The 22,270-nt window shown below is 40.1% G+C and overlaps 1 protein-coding gene across 2 annotated transcripts in view; it reads left to right on the plus strand.

Moving 5' to 3' along the window:
* The window catches only part of LOC149148107 (signal peptide peptidase-like 1), a 44,460-nt gene extending 26,539 nt beyond the window's left edge, over window positions 1-17,921 (plus strand). For both annotated transcript variants that reach the window (XM_089440077.1, XM_089440076.1), the window contains one exon: window positions 17,414-17,921. In XM_089440077.1, the coding sequence (XP_089296203.1) occupies window positions 17,414-17,530 (117 nt within the window). In that variant the 3' untranslated portion in view covers window positions 17,531-17,921. The remainder of the gene's footprint in view (window positions 1-17,413) is intronic.
* The last annotated feature ends 4,349 nt before the right edge of the window (window positions 17,922-22,270 follow it).

The following is a 22,270-nucleotide window of genomic DNA, read 5'->3' on the forward strand; positions in this document are numbered from 1 at the left end:
AACTAATTTGGTGATGAGCCCACCAAATTGCTCACAAAGTGTAATAAGCCATTCAAATGAAGCCAAAATGATGTAATAAAGTTCTCAGTGTGCCATGATGAAGAAGAGGGCTACATGAATGATGGTCAAGGGGGTGGCCCCTTGATCTCCAAGTAAAACATCATGTGGTGCTCCAAAGTGGCTTTGGGGCACAAGTAGTGGTCTCATGGGTCTCCTGGTGTAAAATAAGCCTGTAAACTGCTCCAAATGAGGGCACAGAAGATGGTGCTTGCCCTCCCATGTCTAAAGGATGAGACAAACCTCCTCTAGGCCTTAGATTAACTGCCAAACCCTGTATGCACTACTGGTCCAAGTGCATCATCTCTCATATAATGTGGGCAATGAACAAGCTGCTGAAGGTGTTAAGGCTGTCCATGGCATGAGATAATGCTCTGTCACATGATGGAAACCCATGGCTCTCAACACATCTCCCACTAGTGTCAATATGATCCTTTAGTGGGCTTGGATCCCGTATATGGAGGCTAAGCCCAAAGTGAAACCACCTGCCAAGCTTGTATAAGATCCAGTGCGTCCCCTCACCTTCCAATACAATAATTCATTAGTGCAATTGAGTGAATGAGCTTGCTAATCAAATGCAGAAATGGACACTTCATAGTGGGTTTCCTTTCTAGATTTTGGGTTTTGAGCATGTAATGGTGTTACCTCCCTTGGTAGGAGTAGTTAATAAACCGCCTTATTAGGTGTTCCTGTTAGCTCTGCTACATGTTGCTGATTTTCGAGGAGGAGGAATAAGCTCGGTCCTTGGTTGCTGGCTCAGAGATGGTCTACACTGGTTATCCTCGCCTTTCCCTATTCCCCCGCTTACTTCCTTTCACCCTGCTGCCTCTATTTTGTTCCTCTAAACTTTGCATAACCCATATTTCTTTAGCCCCGGGCGCCGAGTTCAAACGGTCATATAACTGCGATCATATGACAGTGCGCTGTTCGTGGGCCCTTTCCCGTCACATCAATCAAGATCCGTGTGATCAAGTTTCCGCCGTCCGATCATCTGCCGCTTGATCGAACGGTCTTCGCCTTTTTCCCCGCGCATTAAACTCCGTTTGTTTCCCCCGCCGTCCGACCGTCCGTCGCGTGATCCAACGGCGTTCGCACCTCTCGATCGCGCGAGCTGCCCACCCGTTAACCCGCGGGGAAAGTGGTTTTTCTCTGCCACGAGTCGCGTGATGAATCGTATCGCGACCCGCGTACGATTATCGCCATCCTCCGAAAGCGATGTGGGGAATACTGCTTACCGCCCTTGTCCTCTCTCCCACACGTTATCTCCCATGCATCTTTCGCGCCTGATCGCCGTCGGATCTGTCCGCCCGTGATCCGACGGCCCACGTTGGTTTGATCCTGTTTGTTCCCGCTTCTCTCTCGCCGATAGATCTCTGCCGTCCATCCATGTGATCTAACGGCTGATATCTGTTCCCATCTTGCTCCTTCGTCTACCATGAAGTCTCCATGTTCTCGACCTGTAACATGCACCCGAAGGACAAAAGCGACCATCTATCAGTGTCTGATGCATTACCACTTCAACTACTGCATTCAACACATTGTGTACCCGAGAGGGAGAAGGACGAGCATAACCAGTTCCTGGTACCTTTTGCAGCAAATCCTCAACCACTGCATTCAAGAGCAGAGTGGCCGAAGAACGAGAGGACAAGCCTCGAGCAGTTAAATGCATTTATCAGTTATGGAGCTTGTTTCATATTACACTCCACTTGTTCAGGAAGGACGGCCGAGCAACAGAAAGATCAAATCCATTCATTAAAGCAAGCAGATTGTAGCAGAGACTCCATCAGAGAGTTAAGGTGGTTGGTGGTCCATTATGACCCCTCCACGCATAGCACAATAGCATATCTTTGTAATCAAACTCTATATAGACACGGAAAAAAGATGTGATGAAGGTTGATGGTTGTAGTTTTGATGTAAGGTTCAACTTCTAGAGACTATTACTACTGTGATACTTGCAGCGTCTGGTCTTCATTTTCAGCTAATACAAGCTTCTTTTGCTGTTAATTGCTCACTTTCCATTTCTACTCTGTTCTAGGCTGTGCCTGTTATGTATTTTTCATGTGCTCTTGATGTTTAGCATTGGAGGGGCTGTCATCCCACCTCTGTGTTAGAATCTAGTATGTATTATTGAACGTGCTATGCAGGTTTCTGTTTACATAGTGCCAGAGAGTTGTCATCCTATCTGTGCATTAGGAAATAGATTTGCAAACCTCGTCATTGGTTGCAGCCGGCCATTGCATGGTCTTGTGCATCTGCTGGTTTGGTCAGTATTCTCCATGTTCACTTAATCCTCAAACTGTGAGTAATTGGTGGTCTAAATTCTTGTAGTCTGGGGGTGTTCACCCATGTCTGGAGTTAAGCATAGTAGGAGTGGTTATCTAGCTTGAATATGCATCATTCCTTCCATTCATACATTTCCAACATTTTGTTGAGTTTATAATGTTCACGAGCATCTCTGAGATACAACCTAGGAGAGTTTCTTGGGGTGATAACATTAATTGGCACCGTTGCCGGGGAGAGGAGATTGAAGCTCAGCTTCCCTGGGAGAACGACACAGTTCCAGATTTTGATGATAGACAAGGTCTGGGCACATTTCTGGTTGTAATCATCTATCTGGCGACTCCACTGGAGGAAGACCAACCTTTGGTGACTCTACAGTATAGTCCTGGCTCAGTTTGTGAGACACACTCGAAGAAATCCTCAGACATTACCAGCTGAACCAGTGCCTGACCCTGAGAAGATAGATAAGCAGAAGAAAACTTTGCAGAAAGGAGCATCAGGATCAGGTAAGCCTTAATAGTCCCATGTATCTCTGCTAGTGAAAATCACTTTCAGAGATTCGTAAAGCTCCTTAGTCATTCATTTCCCTTTTGGATTTCAGTCCAAAGGAAGCATTCCATGCTGTCCATCATATTCCTCTGTCTCTGTCATCCTTTTCATTGATCCATACCACTCAGTTTACCAGTATCCTTTCATATACCCTAGTCATGGCAAGTTAGCAAGCTCTTACAAAGATAGAAAGAATCGTTGCTGCTAGGTATGGGCCTTTTGTCTTGCCTGTCCCTTTGAACGCTATGCCTGCAGGAGATTATCAAGAATATATGCCTAAGTTTACTGGTACAGAAGGAGTAACAGCTGAAGAGCACCTTGAGTCTTTTTATAGCTATGCTGATAACCTAGATATCAATGAAGAGGATGTGTGGATGAGGGTTTTTGTCCAAAGCCTAGATGGGGAGGCTAGAAAATGGTTTAGAGAATTACCCCCTAGGTCTATTGCAGACATTGAGGCCTTAGATGATGTGTTTTTAAAGCATTGGGGGGATAATAAAGATCTGCTCTTTTATTATACTGAGTTTGGGAACTTGCAGAGGGAGAATGGTGAGCTGCTGTCTGATTTCAACAAGAGATTCAACCATATGTACAACAGAATACCAGCTGAAGTCAAACCCACCCCTACTTCTGCTATGTTTACTTATGCCAGTGCCTTCGATTCTCAGTTCTGCCTGCTGTTAAAAGAAAGAAGATGTACTTCTTTGGCTGATATGCAAGATGCAACCTTTGAAGTAGAATCAAACATCATAGCTGCAGAGAGGCTCGAAGATAATGCTGAAAGGAGAAGACAGGGAGGTGAGTCCTCATCATCCTCTGATCCTAAGATCGATAAATTGGCCAGGATGATAGAGCTATTGGCCTCTGAAGTTTCTAGATTGGAGGCTGAGCAGTATTCTCAGGAAGCAGGAGCTCCTTGTTCCTTTACTCTTCCAAAGCCAAATCCATATAGAGGAGCACAGGAGCAGTTGCAGATTTTGCAAAGAAACAAAGATGCAAACGAAGATCAAAGGGTGAAGACCCTTTTTCAGAATATAGTCATGGAAGAAGAGCAGCCTGAAGAAGAGGAGGAGGTCCATGGTTTGGAAGATAAGGGCAGTGCCCCTTTCTTAACAAGAGCTGCATATGAAGAAGCATTATCCAAAGGCACTGCTCGTGAGTTTGTTGTACCTACAGAACAACAAGCTTATCAGTAGAAGCAATCAGTAGCAGGTCCTCCCATCCTCAAAGAAGCTGAGCCTAAAGCTGGCCCATCTTCCAATGACTATGCAAATCTGCAAATTACCCAACCTGCTTTTGTCCCCAGCACAGTGATCAAAAAGGGAGAGGAAAGCTCCCCATCATCTTCTGTCCCTCTGTCTGCTCAAGTGACAATCCCTCACAGTTGCCCACTAGGCATTGAGGCAGGCCATAACTCAATGCCCAAGGCTGATACTGATCATCTTAGTCTTGATATTCTGTTGCCTGCCCAGGTGGCCTCCACACAGCTTGAAAGGGCAGCTTGCCTGATGACAGAGGAAGAGGGTGCACAGTCTTGGGACTCCTCCTTGGATGTGGACTGTTCTAAGAAAGATGAAGGAGCAGATGAGGTCTCTGTGTCCCCCGCACAAGAATACATTGGTTCACCATTCATACTAATTGTGCAGGCCACAAATGACACAGACAAGTACACAACTACCGTTGTTATTCATCAGGTGTACAAAGGCTCCCATGAAGAGCATCCAAGGAAGAGAATATACAGAAAGGGAATGAAATTTGATCCATATCTACCAGATAAGGTCAAATGCCCTAAACTTTTTGAGGTAGAGGATCAAATCAACCCAATTTTGCTGATCTATGATGAACCGGTTGAGAGGGGGAGAAACAGTTTTGATGGCCCAGCAGATGGCCAGTTTTTGAAGATTTATGTTGTTTTAGGTTCTCAGGCCTTAATGATTGTAAGTATGTTCTTTTACAAGTTTTTAGCGTAGATTTAATTAGTCTCCATGCCCAATGGATACTAGGTAATGTTTTTAAGCTTATTTTGTATGAAGGCATTGATTGTAGTTCTTGAGACCTCACAGGGAGGATCTCATCCCCAGAAGGAGCCAATGTTAGCTCTGCTACATGTTGCTGATTTTCGAGGAGGAATAAGCTCGGTCCTTGGTTGCTGGCTCAGAGATGGTCTACACTGGTTATCTTCACCTTTCCCTATTCCCTTGCTTACTTCCTTTCACCCTGCTGCCTCTGTTTTGTTCCTTTAAACTCTGCATAACCCATATTTCCTTAGCCCCGGGCGCCGAGTTCAAACAGTCACATAACTGCGATCATATGATAGTGCACTGTTCGTGGGCCCTTTCCCGTCACATCAATCAAGATCTGTGTGATCAAGCTTCCACCGTCCGATCATCTGCCGCTTGATCGAACGATCTCCGCCTTTTTCCCCGCGCATTAAACTCTGTTTGTTTCCCCCGCTGTCCGACCGTCCGTCGCTTCATCCAACGGCGTTTGCACCTCCCGATTGCGCGAGCTGCCCACCCGTTAACCCGCGGGGAAAGTGGTTTTCCTCTGCCACGCGTCGCGCGATGAATCGTATCGCGAGCCCGCGTATGATTACCGCCATCCTCCGAAAGCGGTGCGGGGAATACTGCTTACCGCCCTTGTCTTCTCTCCCGCGCGTTATCTCCCATGCATCTTTCGCGCCCAATCGCCGTCGGATCTGTCCGCCCGCGATCCGACGGCCCACGTTGTTTTGATCTTGTTTGTTCCCGCTTCTCTCTCGTCGCTAGATCTCCGCCGTCCATCCATGTGTTCTAACGACTGCTATCTGTTCCCATCTTGCTCCTTCGTCTGCCATGAAGTCTCCATGTTCTCGACCTGTAACATGCACCCGAAGGACAGAAGCGACTATCTATTAGTGTTTGGTGCACTACCACTTCAACTACTGCGTTCAACACATTGTGTACCCGAGAGGGAGAAGGACGAGCATAACCAGTTCTCGGTACCTTTTGCAGCAAATCCTCAACGTCTGCATTCAAGAGCAGAGTGGCCGAAGAACGAGAGGACAAGCCTCGAGCAGTTAAATGCATTTATCAGTTATGGAGCTTGTTTCATATTACACTCCACTTGTTCAGGAAGGACGACCGAGCAGCAGAAAGATCAAATCCATTCATTAAAGCAAGCAGATTGTAGCAGAGACTCCATCAGAGAGTTAAGGTGGTTGGTGGTCCATTATGACCCCTCCACGCATAGCACAACAACATATATTTGTAATCAAACACTATATAGACCCAGAAAAAAGATGTGATGAAGGTTGATGGTTGTAGTTTTGATGTAAGGTTTAACTTCTAAAGACTATTACTACTGTGATACTTGCAGCGTCTGGTCTTCATTTTCAGCTAATACAAGCTTCTTTTGCTGTTAATTGTTCATTTTCCATTTCTACTCTGTTCTAGGTTGTGCCTGTTATGTATTTTTCATGTGCTCTTGATGTTTAGCATTAGAGGGGCTGTCATCCCACCTTTGTGTTAGAATATAATATGTATCATTGAATGTGCTATGCAGGTTTCTGTTTACTTAGTGCCAGAGAGCTGTCATCCTGTCTGTGCATTCGGAAATAGATTTGCAGACCTCGTTAGTGGTTGCAGCCGGCCATCACATGGTCTTTTGCATCTGCTGGTGTGGTCAGTATTCTCCATGTTCGCTTAATCCTCAAACTGTGAGTAATTGGTGGTCTAAAGCCTTGTAGTCTGGGGGTGTTCACCCATGTCTAGAGTTAAGCATAGTAGGAGTGGTTATTTGGCTTGAATATGCATCATTCCTTCCATTCATCCATTTCTAACATTTTGTTGAGTTTATAATGTTTCCGAGCATCTCTGAGATACAACCTAGGAGATTTTCTTGGGCTGATAACAGTTCCCAACCCCTAAAGTGAAGGACATGTCCAAGGCACATCCTTTAAGTGGTAGGTGTCACGTAAATAATGATAAGGTGGCTTGAGACATAGGGGAAATGACATGGGCTCAAGGGTGGTAATGATGAGGGATATCAACATATTTGGGTGTATGAATGTAGGAGGGAGAAATTTTGGTACATGAGCCACCCCGACCTTTGTTTTCCACCTTTCTTCGTTTGCTTTTTATTGATTTTTCTTTATTATATTGCTCGGGCTCTAGTTTATGAGAGCATGATGTGTATGATATAGCATTGATTATCCCCTCAAGGTAGGGGAGTTCAACGCCCACCTTTAATGATGCAGGGGGCACTAAAGGGCCCTAGGACCCAGGGTGATGGCCATAATGATAAGGGGTAGAGCTCGTGTTTGGCTTTTTCCCACGTTCTAAATTTTATTGTCCCGACCATCTTTTGCATTTTGTGGTACATTTCTTGTTGTATGTGGCGATATCATGCTTTTATCTTTTTTATTTTTAGCTGCATCAACCTCTGGGGTATCATTTTAGGTCCGACACAGACATGTGGACAAGGGAAGGGGGATACCAGAGCATTGTGGGACCCCAGTGGGCGTGTGGACCCAGAGAGGGAAGATGATGAAATAGGGCATATAATGTGCAGAGGGGAGCAAAAAATGTGGAACGGGAAAACGAAACCACGCTACCAAAATTGGGGTTTCCTAAGTAGTGTCCATCCTAAAGCTGTAAGCCAATAGGGGAGACCCCACAGGACTAGGGTTGAGGATTAACCCCCTAGTTAAGGTGAGGGAACAAGACTACAATCAAAGCCCTTCCTCCTTCCAAGTCACCCAGTTATCCATACCCAAGTGTGCCCAAGAAAAACAAGCATAAACACCCAATTACATAATGAAAAAACATATATTCAGGGTTGGATGACGCACTTTCAAACATATGATTTCGACAGATGGTTGAGGGGACAAATCACTGGCTCAGGGAGCAGAGACATCTGACACAATATCGACTACATTGGTGGCTGTCAGGGGCTGCTGGCTGTTGGCTGAAGACAAAGCTAGGAGAAAATTTCTCCTATGGGGTCACCCACAGGTGGTGGGTAACACGACCACAGGGAGGAGACTCTTTGAAAAATAACCTTATCACAAACTTCATTATTTGCCTCGAATGTCATGGACTTGAGACATTACCTTCAGACCTTGTTAGATTGTTTCATGAGGGAGCTTCATATGCTTTCACAAGGATACAAAGATAGAGCCATTTGCATAATTTTTTTTGTTATACCACAGAACAAAATCTTCCACGAGCTAGCAATGAGCTCGAACCATACCTGAGACAATTTCGGACCTTGTCAACCTTGGATGCCGGGGCATTGTGACATATAATGGGAGCTCAGATTTCAGACCTCTATCTCAATAGACGGATTTGTTACATTCTTGCAGGACAAGGAGATGGATGACAACACTTTGCTTTATTTGCAATTTTGCACCTTTATTCCACAGAGACGAGTTTCAAAGGACTCGAGCTTCTCACAAGTATTAGTAGAATAACATTAATAAAAAAGTGTCACAAGAAGGATATGGTATGATCCACAGAAGAGGAGCCATAGGATTTTTCACATGAACAGACCTTTGCATGAATAGCTGCCACAGAAGAATAATTCGGTTCTTAAGAATACTTCAAACATGCATTCCTTATTTGTATAGAACAGAACAATAACAGCTTGCATGAATGTATGGACCTTTGTCACAGGATTGGCATACTAGCTGGTCCACAGAAATGTTAAAAGATGCCATAAATGCCACTGAGGTAGCTCAGATTTGCAAGTTAGTGTTTTCAGACTAGGTCTCAGCCTAGTTATATAAGCTTAGATCTTTCACCTTTTATCACAGAGAATAAACTTGGATTTCCTCATACAGAACTGGCATTTTTTTTTTCGGATGCCACAGACCTCACATAAGAGAAGCTGCAGAGATGCTTGCACAGAGAGATTAGCTCACATGAATCCACAGAGAAATAAATGAATACGTGATGCCACAGAATTGAGCCCAGATTATGAAATGACAATTCACAAAAACTTTTAATCAAATATTGGTCTCCCCCCCCCCCCCAACTCTGATACCATGCTGATTTTTTAATGAGGGCAGTGCTTAGAACAATTTCCTTGTTTTTCACAGCTTCAAATCATCATTAGGATTATGTAATTAATTCTTTAAACAGTTATAAAATAATCGTTTATAAGCATAAAAGAGCAGTTAAAAATCAAAGTAGAAACATTAAGAAATGATGAGCCACAAAACAGAAATTAGACTCACAGCCAGGGAAAAACCCAGAAAAAAGTCCTTCCTTATGAGAGAGAGAGAGAGTTTCCAGATACGTCAATACATCATAAATAACAATAGAAGAATAATAGCCAAACCAGTAACCAAAATCATGATCAAGTGCCATGACAAAAACCAAGCTTCTGAAATTTCGGCCCTCCCTGCAATTTCGCTGGATCAGGGATGTACATGACCAGTTCGATGTATCCAAATGAGGAGCAAATGTCTCTTATCTATAGACTTGAGGAGGGGGTCAAATGGGTGCTTCTTGGGGGCCTGGCCAACCTAAAATAATATGAAGCCAACTTCAAAATATTTTGGAGGCAAATTAGAAATTCAAATTTTCAGTTTCTTTACATGATGAAAATACCAACCACAGCTACCCAATTTTTGAACATGGTTCCCTATAGCTATAGGATAATTGAGGTAATTAATAGGATATTTGTTCCTGCACATTGGATTTATCAATGCTCTAGTAATTTGTGGGACGATAATCCTCACGTGCTTTAGTTTATATAGCTAAAACAGAGCAACCCATGCTTTTGAATGTCATTCTCCTTTATAGATATGCTATGGTTTTCAATATCTTACTTGTAAGGTTGTAAGTTGTTTTATTTGCTTCATCTTAGCCTCGTTGACAGAAAGAGCAAGGTAAAGCGACTTATTTGTGGAGTACATTGCCAAGGTACTAAGAATATTCTTTCATAGGCACAGGCCAAGTATATGACATCGCATGCCAAAGATTAGGTGCCACATGATTGCTAGGTTAGTGATAACAAGTATGGCTGAGGATGGATGATCAACAGTTCAAGCAGTGACATCACATGTTGAAGCCTATTCAATCTATCATGTGGTCCATGGAACACCATGATTTTTGAATCTAATGTTTTTTTGCTTGTATCCTCCTACTCATCTTATATATCATCTGGTGAATTTGAATTAGATTAAACTCCATGTACCACCATTACTGGAATATGAGGTCTAGATGTTCCATTGTCAAGGTATCCTGCTAGATGCTCAACTTTTGTTTGAAGATGCTCTTTTTGGGGTATGTCAGATCCACTGCAGCTGGAGAAGGTATATATTACAAAAAAAAGAGATGTCAATAATCATATCCATTACTTTATTTGATCTATAGCAGCAATCCTTATTATAGTACTTTTTCTGGGGCTTGTTAATCTTATTCCAATCACATACAAGACAGCTTGTCTAGTGATCTATCACCAAATTTTATTGTACTACCCAAAAAGAGGAGAGGTATACTGAAACTGTATGTCTTATTCTCCTTGTTAAGCTGTGGGAATTTTGGTATGCATCATATATCTCTTCGTAGACATGGTGATCATTGCAACCAAGCAAGAGGTCAGGACAGCGCAAAATGGTTACATCAAAAAGAAACAGTACCAATTACAAATCTAGTGCAGAAGTTGCACTACGGATTTGTTGGTTGGCAATTCTTCCCCACACTCCCAATGTTACAATGCCTGAAGACAACCTGCTTGAGTGCTTAGCTATTGGTACTTTGGCGTGGCTCATAAATTGTATTTTTAAATTTATAATTCTTCTGTTTATCTATGGACATTATGTTAAGATAAATTGTATGTCATGCTAGTTGGTACTCTTCTGTTAGTTAACTGAGTTTGATGTAAATTCTAGTTGTCAGAGCAAGAGGTAACTCCTCAAATGTAATCGTATTATTCATTTAGGTTGTTCATTATTATATACAATAGGGAGTGACTGTTCAGTTCATCTCCCGATGACTTTTCATTTCCTTTATTATGCATTTACACTAATTACAGTTATTCACCCAATTCCTATGATTAGGGGTCAACATTCCCCCCCTTAATCTGAAGGGATATTGGTGAGTCCAAGCATCGTTCTGAATTTTTCAAGCTTCTCTCTTCCAAGCGCTTTGGTGAAGATGTCTGCAATTTGCTCATTAGTGGAACAGTGGCGAAGATGGATTGTTTTGGCCTCAACATGATGTCGAATCACATGATATTTTGTATTGATGTGCTTTGTTCGATCATGAAACTTTGGGTTCTTGGCCAACTTTATTGCCGAGGTGTTGTCAACCATGAGTGGAGTCGATTGTACTTGTTTTACCTGCAAATCTTCCAGAATTTTCCTGAGCCACGCAATTTCTTTTGTTGCCTCAATTGCTGCCACATATTCTGCCTCTGTTGTGGAATTTGCGGGAGCTGATTGTTTGCGTGCTCTAGGAGACAGCTCTTGATCCAAGACTCATAGCATAACCTGAAGTAGATACCCTAGTTTCTTTGTCTCCATTGAAGTCAGAATCAGAGTATACAATTAAGCTGAAGTCGCCCACCTGTGTATACTTGATTCCAAAGTCTTAAGTTCCCTTCAAGTACTTCAGAACTCTTTTTGCAGCAGACCAATGTCTTTCACAAGGCTTTTGCATAAACTTGGAAAGGATTCCAACATCAAACAAAATGTCTGGTTTGGTAGTAGTTAGGTAGTTGAGACTCCCTACAAGCTGTCTGTACTTCGTTGCATCCTCAAATTCTTTTCCTTCAGTGGATGTGAGCTTTAAGTTTGGTTTCATTGGAGTAGTAAGAGGATTGCATTCAGTGATGCCAAACCTGTTCAATAGATCTCCAATGTACTTCTTTTGAGAAAGGAATATGGACTTTGGATGTTGAATTACTTCAATACCAAGATAGTAATGAACATAGCCTTAATCAATCATTTCAAAACTTTTCCTCAATTCCTTCTTTATGGATGCAATGTAGCTCTCATTGTTCCATGTCATCAAAAGATATCTACATATACCACAAGATATACAACTGTTTGAACAACCTTCTTGACAAAGTTGCATCATCAAGATCATAATGTTTAAAATTGAGTTTTAGAAGATGCTCAGTTAGTTTTTCATACCAGGCTCGCGGTGCTTGTTTGAGGCCATACAAGGATTTCACAAGTTTGCATATTTTATGTTCATGTCCTTTTACAGCAAATCCTTCATGCTGGGACATAAAAACATTTCCTTTTAGATCTCCATTCAAGAAAGCAGTTTTTACATCCATTTGATGGACTTTCCAACCGTTTTGAGCTGCTAGGGCAAAGAGTGTCCGGATGGTAGCCCATTTTGCTGTGGGGCAAAAGTCTCCTCATAATCGACCCCTTCCTTCTGTGCAAAACCTTTTGCCACAAGCCTGGCTTTGTGCTTGTCAAGTGAGCCATCAACTTTATACTTGTTCTTGTAGACCCACTTACAGCCAATTGGTTTGGTTCCTAATGGAGGATCAACTAGCTTCCAAGTGTCATTCTTTATCAAGGCATCATACTCCTTTTGCATTGCTTCTTTCCATTCATCATGCGAAGCAACGTCTTTGAAGGAAGTTGGTTCAAAATCTGTAGACAAATTCAATTCACAATCATAAGAAACATCCATATCAACAGGTGAATCATAGTCATCTACATCACCTCCATTTTGCCGGGTTGAATTTCTAGTTCCTGTCTTTCCAAGCTCATCAAGATGAATACTTTCAAGTGTCTTTGTTAGCCACTTTGGGGGACCTTTCTGAGATGGTCCATGCTGCTCCGTTGATTGAGTTGGGGCTGAATCAAGATTGAGTCTCCCAATTCTATCAATCACATCACTCAAAGTATAATCCGTTGTTGGAGTTTCATGCAGGGGAGAGAGTGCTTCAGAGGAGTTTCCACAGGTTGAACTAGTATAGGAATCCCCCCTTCAAGATGTGGAATCTGATTATCAAATTCTTGAAATGATTTTGCATTTGTGAATCTATCTAAGCAATCAAGTTATTTTTCAACAACATTGTCAGTTTTGGATGATTCAAGAAAGATTACATCTCTAGATACAACAGACTTTTTATTGAATTCATCATAGAGACGGTATGCTTTAAAGGTGTTTGAATACCCCAGGAAGATACACTTATGACTTCTTGCACCAAGTTTGTTTTTATGTACCTTTGGTATCAAGGCATAACATGTGGAACCAAAGACCCTGAGATGTTTTACCGAAGGAATGTGCCCATATCACATTTCATAAGGAGTCTTGTTTTTAATGGCATTAGATGGACATCTATTATTTACATATACAACACATAGAACTGCATCAGCCCAAAACATCATTTTTACATTTTTGAAAAACATCATGGAGCGCACCATATTTAAGATTGTCCTATTCATTCTTTCAGCTACTCCGTTCTGTTGGGGATTATAAGGCACAATTGTTTGATGTTTGATCCCATGTTGGCGAAGATAGTTTTCAAATTTATTTGAAGTGTATTCTTTTCCATTATTAGTGCGAATAGAGCTAATATGAGATTGTGCACCATTTTCAATCCATGGATGAAAGTTCTTGAATGTTTGAAAAGCATCAGATTTGTTCTTTAATAAATAAACCCAACACATTCTGGTGTAGTCATCAATAAATGTCATCATATATTTATTTCCATTTGCAAAAGGAACATGCATTGGACCACATAAGTATGAATGAATGAGTTCAAGTTTTCTATGTGCCCTGGAATGTGAGTCATGAAAACACTGTTTGCTATGCAAACATCACACTCCTTAAGTTTCCTAGGAATTGTAGGCAAACCAGTAACACCATTTTTCTTCAACAAGCAGAGGCTGTCATAGTTCAAGTGTCTAAATCTAGCATGCCATAATAAACTTGATGGAAATGTACCTTCTTCATAGTGAGAATTTTATGAGAAATTTTGTGCACGAGCAGAGGTACCTTGTAGCTTGAGAAGTCTTTCGTCTTCTATCCCTGTCATGACAAGTGAGTTGTCTGATGCTTTTCTCACCTCAAGCTTGCCATCAAACATATGAATGGAGTGTCCTGTGGACCAATGACAACAAGTTTCTCCTCAGCTGTGGGAGATATAAAACATGATGTAGAAGAAAGTCTGGATGACCAAGCAACTTGAGCCTGATTATACCAAGCCCTGATGGCTTGAGTTTTGATTTGTCTGCAAAGTATACTGCTCCATCAACATTGTCAGTAAATTCTTCAAAAAAATCTCTTCTAAAAGTCATGTGGCAAGTTTCTTCTGAATCAAGCAACCAATCATTTTTCCAAGAAGCAAGTGAAGCATTAAATAAGTCTTCATTTACTCCAATATTACAGTGTGCCACAACATAGTGCGTGGATTCAGGTGCTTTACCTTTCTCTTTTTCATTAGCTTTACCTTTGGGTTGGTTTCTTTCATTCTTAATTCTGTCCCAAGGCAACTTGCATGTGGATGCATCATGTGATCCATCTCTTTTGTAGCGTATGCAGTGCAAATCTGACTTTTCTCTTTGAGAGTGTTTGCCCCCCTTGCCTCTGAAATATCTTCTTTTTCCTCTTCGACCACCTCTTCCTCTTGAAGAATCTTGAGCAAGATTCTTTTCTTTCTGTGCAAGGCACACAACCTCTTCAGAAGACTGAGGAACAATCTTCTTTTTCCTAAAAGCTTTCTCTTTTTCAACAATTTTCTTCACAAGGGAGTCAAAGGTAATATCTTTGAGGTTTTCATTTGCTTGTAATGACTCAAGATAATTTGAGTAGGAGGGATAAATTGCCTTGAGAAAAGCTATCAGAGGAATGTCCAGTTCAACATTAGTGGCTTTGATATCATGCATAATAGATTTTACTTCTGATGCAAGAGCAAGAGGATCATCATTTTGTAATTCAAGGGTGAACAATTTAATCATGAGTTGAAAAACTTCAAGTGCAGAGTGTGAGTCATAGAGTTCCTTCAGCTTTTGTAAGGCTTCGAAAGCATTTGAAAATGGCGAAAGATGGCGATTCACCTCTTCATTTACTGATCCTGCAATCACTGCATAAGCCTTGCTGTTTTTATTTTCCCAAATGGCGAATTCTTTGTCTGAGGTAGGCTGTTCTGGTTCTTTGTCCCCGTCTCCAACACACACTTATTTACACAACTCATTATAAATGAGAGTGTGTTTGATTTTCTGCGACCATTCAGGATAGTTCTCCTTCCCGGTGAGAACCACTCCCACAATAGATATCAACGAATGCATTTCAAAAATGTGTACTGTGTAATTCGACTGTTGGTTAACTTTGTAACCAATCAGCGACGCTTTAAATCCGGTTCTGTACGTGGATTTTCCCTTGAGGGTCCCTCTTATCTGACTAATCCCTATGGGTCCTTCGTTGACTTTTTCTTTTGTCAAGTGCTGTAATCCGCACCGTTGATCTCACTTCTTTAGATCCAACGAATATCGCGTCCAACGGAACCAAAAGGAATTAAACTCCATTTTATAACCTTATCACGCCCGTTTCTGACATTAACTTGCGCGCACTTTCGGAAGCGATATGCGTCCGATCAATCAACCAATGAATGGTCTTGATGGCTGGAACTCAATGAGGTTTGAAACCTGTTGTATAAAACCTTATCACATCCGAAATTTGAATTAACTCACATGCATCTTCCGACGCAATCACCGTCAGATCTGAACTGGCCAATCGAACGACTATTGCGTCACCCACTTGCCAACTTGCTTGGTCAATCTCCACTGTCGATCAATCCCGCTTGATCCAACAGTTATCTCGAAATCTCGCATGAAAACTTGCACGATGCCTAACAAATTGAGAGCGTGCGAGAAAAGTGGTTTCTTGTGCTACGTGTCGCCCGCTAAGGTTAATCGCGTGAATTTTTGGAATTCCGCTTACAGCCTTTCGGGCGCGCGAGATACCACTTATACTTATCAATACCACCCACATGCTTAATTCATATAAAGGCACTTAAGAAAAGGTTTAGCGCTTAAACTTAGTATTAACGTTTAAACTTAGTATTGACGCTTAAACTCAATATTTAGCGCTTAACACTAATTTACGGTGATTTATAAATAAACTGTATAAATAGAACAAATACCCGATAACCAACCGAACGTCTGCAATAGTTGCCATAGAGGGGAAAACCTATAGAAAGGTTATCAAATTCTTGAGAGAGGCACATCTGTGGTCATTTCTGTAAAATAGATAGAACATATGCAGAAAGGAGTTACAAATCAGAGAATGAAGCCAAAAATGGCGTTGGCTCTGATACCATGTCAGACCAGGTGGTAACTCCTCAAATGTAATCGTATTATTCATTCAGGTTGTTCATTATTATATACAATAGGGAGTGACTGTTCAGTTCATCTCCCGATGACTCTTCATTTCCTTTATTATGTATTTACACTAATTACAATTATTCACCCAATCCCTATGATTAGGTGTCAATACTAGTTAATTCACATGTAATATAAAAAGAAGCTAAAGTGGGATCATTAGCTATAAAAAGGGCTTAGGTACTGCAATAGGGGTCTTTGAGAGGAATATGTTATTGTTAACTTTTCTTGGTCAGGTGCAGCTTCCATACTGCATTTGGATTTGGGCCTGAGTTGTCGTCTATAGCTTCTCAAGGAAGTTGCAGTCCTTATGGACTGTAGTTTTGTAATAATTTATGTCTTCCATTTTTACGAGTAAATGGAGTTCTTCAACAAGTTCTGACATTTGGATAAAAGTCAGGAATTGAGTTTAAGAAATCCTATTTGCCATCTCTTGCAATATTTTCATTCTATAAGAATATGTTGTGCCATACATTTGATCAAGTAAATAGAGCTCTGAACAGTTTTTGTAATTTGGATGGAAATCAAGAATGTGAGATTGAGAAATCCAACTATTTGAATTTTATTCCCGTGTCTCTGTTATGGCATATGATAGGTTCATACTTTTGTACCTAGATTCTCCTTTTCATTTGTGTGTTAGATATGCTTGTTTCTCAAAATATGTGAAACATCAACCTCCTATCATGGATATTTGCAAGGTTTTTGTATCATGTTTGTTCTTAATAAATGTCAGAGGACCTTATGTTCGGTTACACACCTGTGCTCTTTTGCTTACCATGTGAATTCAACATTGCCAAAATGGTTCTGCTGGGCAGTATAACACCCATTTTCTAGTTGATACATTGTCTACAAAGTAAAGTTTGTCTTAGATGGTTATACCTTCTAGATCAGAAGCGATAATGATGGCTGATAGATCTAGAAACTGGACCCAGCATTGAATTTTGCAAAGAGAAACGAAAATCATCATATTAATGAGAAAACAGATTTAACTAGTATTCAGGTTCGGGAATAGCAATTTATTCCTGAAGCATTTTAAATACAGCCACACGCTTGAGTTGTATTAGTTGTGCCAGAAATTTAGAGGGCACAGTGTTTTAAATTGATGTGTCATGATCTCTTATCTGTTTTATCTCCAGACCTATATTACAAATACACTCACAACGGATTTTATGGGCTTGTTTGATGCAGGTCCCTTCCACTCTTGGACCTGTCATTTTTACTTCTTGGGTCAGAAGTGAACTGAATGAACTTTGGGATGGACCAAGACCAATTGTAAATGATAAAACACGTCTAATGGAGGTTTAATTGTTACGGCAAGTTTTCATATGGAATCCTTCTACCAAGTCAATGGGAAAGATTACCTGCCGGGAGAGTTTACATATTCTCCTGCATTCGGGTATCTATTTCTAACAATCATAATTTTATGTGTTTTAACCTTGTATTTTATCTTTTAGAGTGCACTGGCTTCATATTAATGGGATCATCTAAATAGGACGAGAAGAATGAAGGGCAAGTCTAAGATAATCAAGAAATAATTACGACACAGTGCTGATGTTTTGAATCCCCATTGCTTGCGTAATGGCCATACATTTTTTCTTATAGAGTCATATGTAATGCAGATGAGCTCTAGTTTCTGTTGGTTTCTTATAAATTCATTTCACTGAATAAAAATACGACAAATTTCTTAAATGGAAAATTGTATAAGTTTAATTGCTGTGGTGATTCACACGCACAGACAACAACCTTTCTTGATTGAAAAATGAGATGCACATGGCATTTACTGATGGAAAAGAGACAATGAATCTGGGATTCTTGTGTTAATGTATTTTATTGGCGTATCTCTGTAAATGTTAATAAGTGAGAATCCATTTATCCAGACAGTCCACAATGTTACATTCAAGTATCTGGGAGCAATTTCTAGATGACAAAGAGAATGCCTGCTAGGGTTAGTGTTACTGAGATCTGGATGAGTTCATGACCCAAAATTTTACCATAGGTCAACAGGTCACTTTATTATTAATAGGATGTCCACCATCTGCAAAGTAGCATGACTCGTTGTCAGTTGATAACTGGAACAAGATTCTTGTAAGAAGTGAAGTAGTTATCAAAAAACATGGATCCAAGAGTTGCACATAGAAGTAGAAATTATGAGCAACTACTGTCATGCTTAACGCAAAATCCAACTGGACTAATGCTAGGAAAACACTGCGCAGTCATGAGTTCTACATTTCCAATGCAATTATAGAAACAATGTGTCCATGCCAGTTTAATGCTCCATTCATTATGCAACTTTCAATAAACCACTGTCGACCACTAAGTTGAGTATGAATGGTTACAAACTTATACATTAGGTATTTTATTATTATTATTTATTATTCTCAATCATAATTACTTTTTTTTTTTGTCAATGGCGCTTGGTTGGTTGATAGATCTTTGGTGGAGTTATTCTCCCCACTAAGTTTTAGATGCTTTGATGTGCCCACCACTGGTTTGAAAGGGAAACCATAGCCAACAAGAATAGAATGGTGTATGTATCAGAATGTATATTGTTGTTGCAACAGTGACTCGATGAGGCACTTCCGTTGTGCTTGGATCAAGGGAAGAAATATTCAACATATCGCAGTGATCCACATGGGCATTTGGTTGGTTGGTACAGCCGGGTTGGTTTTATTTTTCTCACTGAGGTTCAGATGTACCAATGTGTTCACCACTGGTTTGAAAGGGAAACCATAGCTAACAATAACAGAATGGTGTGTGTATCATAATGTATATGTTGTTGCAATAGTAACTCGATGAAGCACTTCCTTTGTGCTTGGATCAGGGACAAAATATTCAAGATAATATCACAAGATCCACATGGGCGAAACATATCTTGTATGCATTGCATATATATGCTGATGTCCGATTCAGATAGCATAGCCTTACATAAAGGAATTAGAAGCCCCATAAGGAAGATTTATAGTGGCACCATTGCAGGCAGTCAGGGATGTTTTTTATAGAGTGCCTGCAGTATTGCTTAGTTGTTAACTAATGAAAATATCAGGCAATGTATGATAAGAGGAAGAAAGCTTCTCCAAACCATTAATTGAAGGGGGTCGAGTAAAGATAGAATAACCACTCTTGTTTTTGGAACATCAAGTCAACTAGACTAGAATAGCTGGAAAGCTACCATGGAAGCATGAGTTATGCTGGAATGGAAAGCTACCATGGAAGCATGAGTTATGCGGGAATGAGTTGTCGAATAAGAGAATTGCAAAAAGAAGAGAATCGTGACCAAGGAACAATTCATATAGTTGGTAGCATAATTGGAGAATACATGTCTACAATCTCTAGTCTATCTATAAAATAACAGAGAAATTTGTACAAGTAGCTGTCAATTCCTCTCTGGTTTTAAAGATACTAAAAATGTCGTATTGGTCCATAGGATGAGCCTTGTAGGCCTGCAGGGGATGCCATTTGGGCCTTAGCATGTATAAGAAAAATGTATACATCATGCTTTTTGTGGAATTGAGGCCTTTGTGATCCATATCAAGTTTTGAGAAGATTTTTCGGCGTAAATCACATTAGAATGCATTTGTCGACGCGTTTCGAACCAACAAGTGTGGTTCATCATCAGGACAAGTTGAAGAATCAGATCTTGGCTGCATGATAAATAGATAGAGCAGAACATCCAACGGCTAAATTTGACCAGGCAACGGCTATATTGACCTGGGCAACCAGACTTGCTAACGACTATATTTGACTGGGAAACAGCTACTTGGCTGGACTGGATCAAGGGATAGGGATAGGAAAACAAAATTGGTTAAATAATAAGAGAGTTAGTTATATGCCTATTACCATATTTAAATAAGGAATGTGTATATAGGAATTAATTAGACTATATAAAAGTTATATATATAAATACTAAGTTAGTTAATTTAAGAGTTAGTTTAATATCTATTATATATAAAAATGAATCAAATTTACCGATATTAAACTTATATAAGAGTTATATAGACAGAGTTATTTAATTAATTGTTAATAACTTAAATGTAAGTTAGTTTTAATTATATTTAATTAGAAGGGTTTAATATTAAACTCATATGTAATTAATGGTTAATTAAACTTTATTTTAATATCTATTATTATAAGGTAACATATTTAATTAATATGAATCAAAATTAAATTTATAAAAAAATAATTTAATTAGATATTTAATATTATTTTAAATTTATATAATTAAGTATCTAGTTAATTAATTGTAAGTTAGTTTTAATTTTATTTAATCCAAAAAGGGTTAATGTTAAATATACATAGTTAATTGTAAGTTAATATTGCCATAACAAATAACTATTGTTAAACCTATTATTAGATCCTATTAATAAAACTATCAAAGTCAAGTTAAACCAAAAACCAAAAACTATCTAGAGATTATAATAGGAATAATCCATTAAATTGATAACTTATTACAATAGTTGAATAATGGACCTAGGATATGCGGCACAATTTCCAACATTTAACTAATCAATGAGGAGAAAGAAATGAAGAAGTTTGTTTTAAATTGGTTAGTTAATCTTAAACAAATTTCATTATTGTTTAGTTAGAGAAATAGTTATAAAAAGAATTTTTTTGGGTTCTTTGTTGTTTTGTGATGAAACAAAGTTGTTTTTAAAATCTAAAATATAAAAAACACAGTTACAACAGAAAAGGAAACCCTGATGATCAGAGAGGGAGGGGGAAGATAGGAAGGCTCCATAGAGAGGAACACCACAATAAGCGGGGGGAGGGGAAACGACTAGGAAGAGAGGGCAGGGATCCAACAATTGCTAATTTTCCAACCGTCATCTCTATTGAGATTGCTCGACCTTTTTTCAATCTCAATTGCTTCCATAAATCTCAATTGCTTCCATAAACTTGCGGTGGTGAAACTAAGAAACCCTAGCAATAACACATGCCTCCTCAATACAAACGTGATGCTTCGTCTTCTCAGCATGCTCTGCTAAGGCAGAGGATCCCATGTTTTAAGTTTGCTGAGTGCTCATTAATCCTCTGATTGATAGAACGACTAGTCTCACCAATATAGGGGGTTCCACATGAACAAGGAATAACATATACACCTTTCATGTCCTTAGGGTTGACTGGGTCCTTTACTGACTGGAGGGAGCTACGGATTGTGTTAAGGGGTCTAAAGGTGGAGGGAACATTATGCTTTCTAAGAATCCTGGCAATATTATCAGTGGTCCCTTGGATGAAAGGGAGATGAACCCCTGAGACTCGATCTTTAGGGTTTTTCTTGACCAATGAATTCTTATTGGCTTTAAGGAAAGCCTTCTGACCTAGGTGCTTACATTAAGGAGGTGGGCCTTCTCTTTATCGAGCCTCTTTTCAGCAGAGATTCTCAGTGCACGAGTGGCAAGAGTATTAAGAACGCCCAAATTTTGAGCCGGGAAATGATTGGAACTGGCATGAAGATATTGCTCAATGTGTGTTTTCTTCCTGAAAACCTTGTGGGAGAAGGAGCCATCATTATTCTTTGAAATAAGAACATCTAGGAAGGGAAGGCATCCATCGACTTCCTCTTCCATAGTGAACTTAATGGCGGGGGATTGATTGTTGAGATGCTTGAAGAAAAGATCCAATTCTTCTTGGCCATGAGACCAGATGACATCAGTGTCATCCACAAATCTTTTCCAGAGCTTGGGCAAGAGACAGGCTGAGGCCAAAGCCTTGGATTCAAAATCTTCCATAAAAAGGTTAGCAACCACAGGAGACAGGGGGGAGCCCATGGCAACACCACATGTCTGCTCATAGAACTCGCCTTCGAAGTTGAAAAAAGTGGAAGTGAGACAGATCTCAACTAACCGAGCGGTATCAGGGTCCGTGAGCTGGTTAATAACCTTAATGGCCTCATTTATAGGGATGCACGTGTAAAGGGAGACCACATCAAAACTCACAAGAATGTCCCCTGGTTTTTGTTTTGCTGGTTTCTTTTATATTTTTGTTTTTTAAAAATTACAATAATACCTCTTATATTGGCCAGAGTCGAGGACTTATTCTCCTATATCC

This window comes from Pinus tabuliformis, chromosome 9, assembly GCF_031772625.1.
Source record: "Pinus tabuliformis cultivar Carrire ecotype Pingquan chromosome 9, CPIR1, whole genome shotgun sequence".
NCBI classification, from domain to species: Eukaryota; Viridiplantae; Streptophyta; class Pinopsida; order Pinales; family Pinaceae; genus Pinus; species Pinus tabuliformis.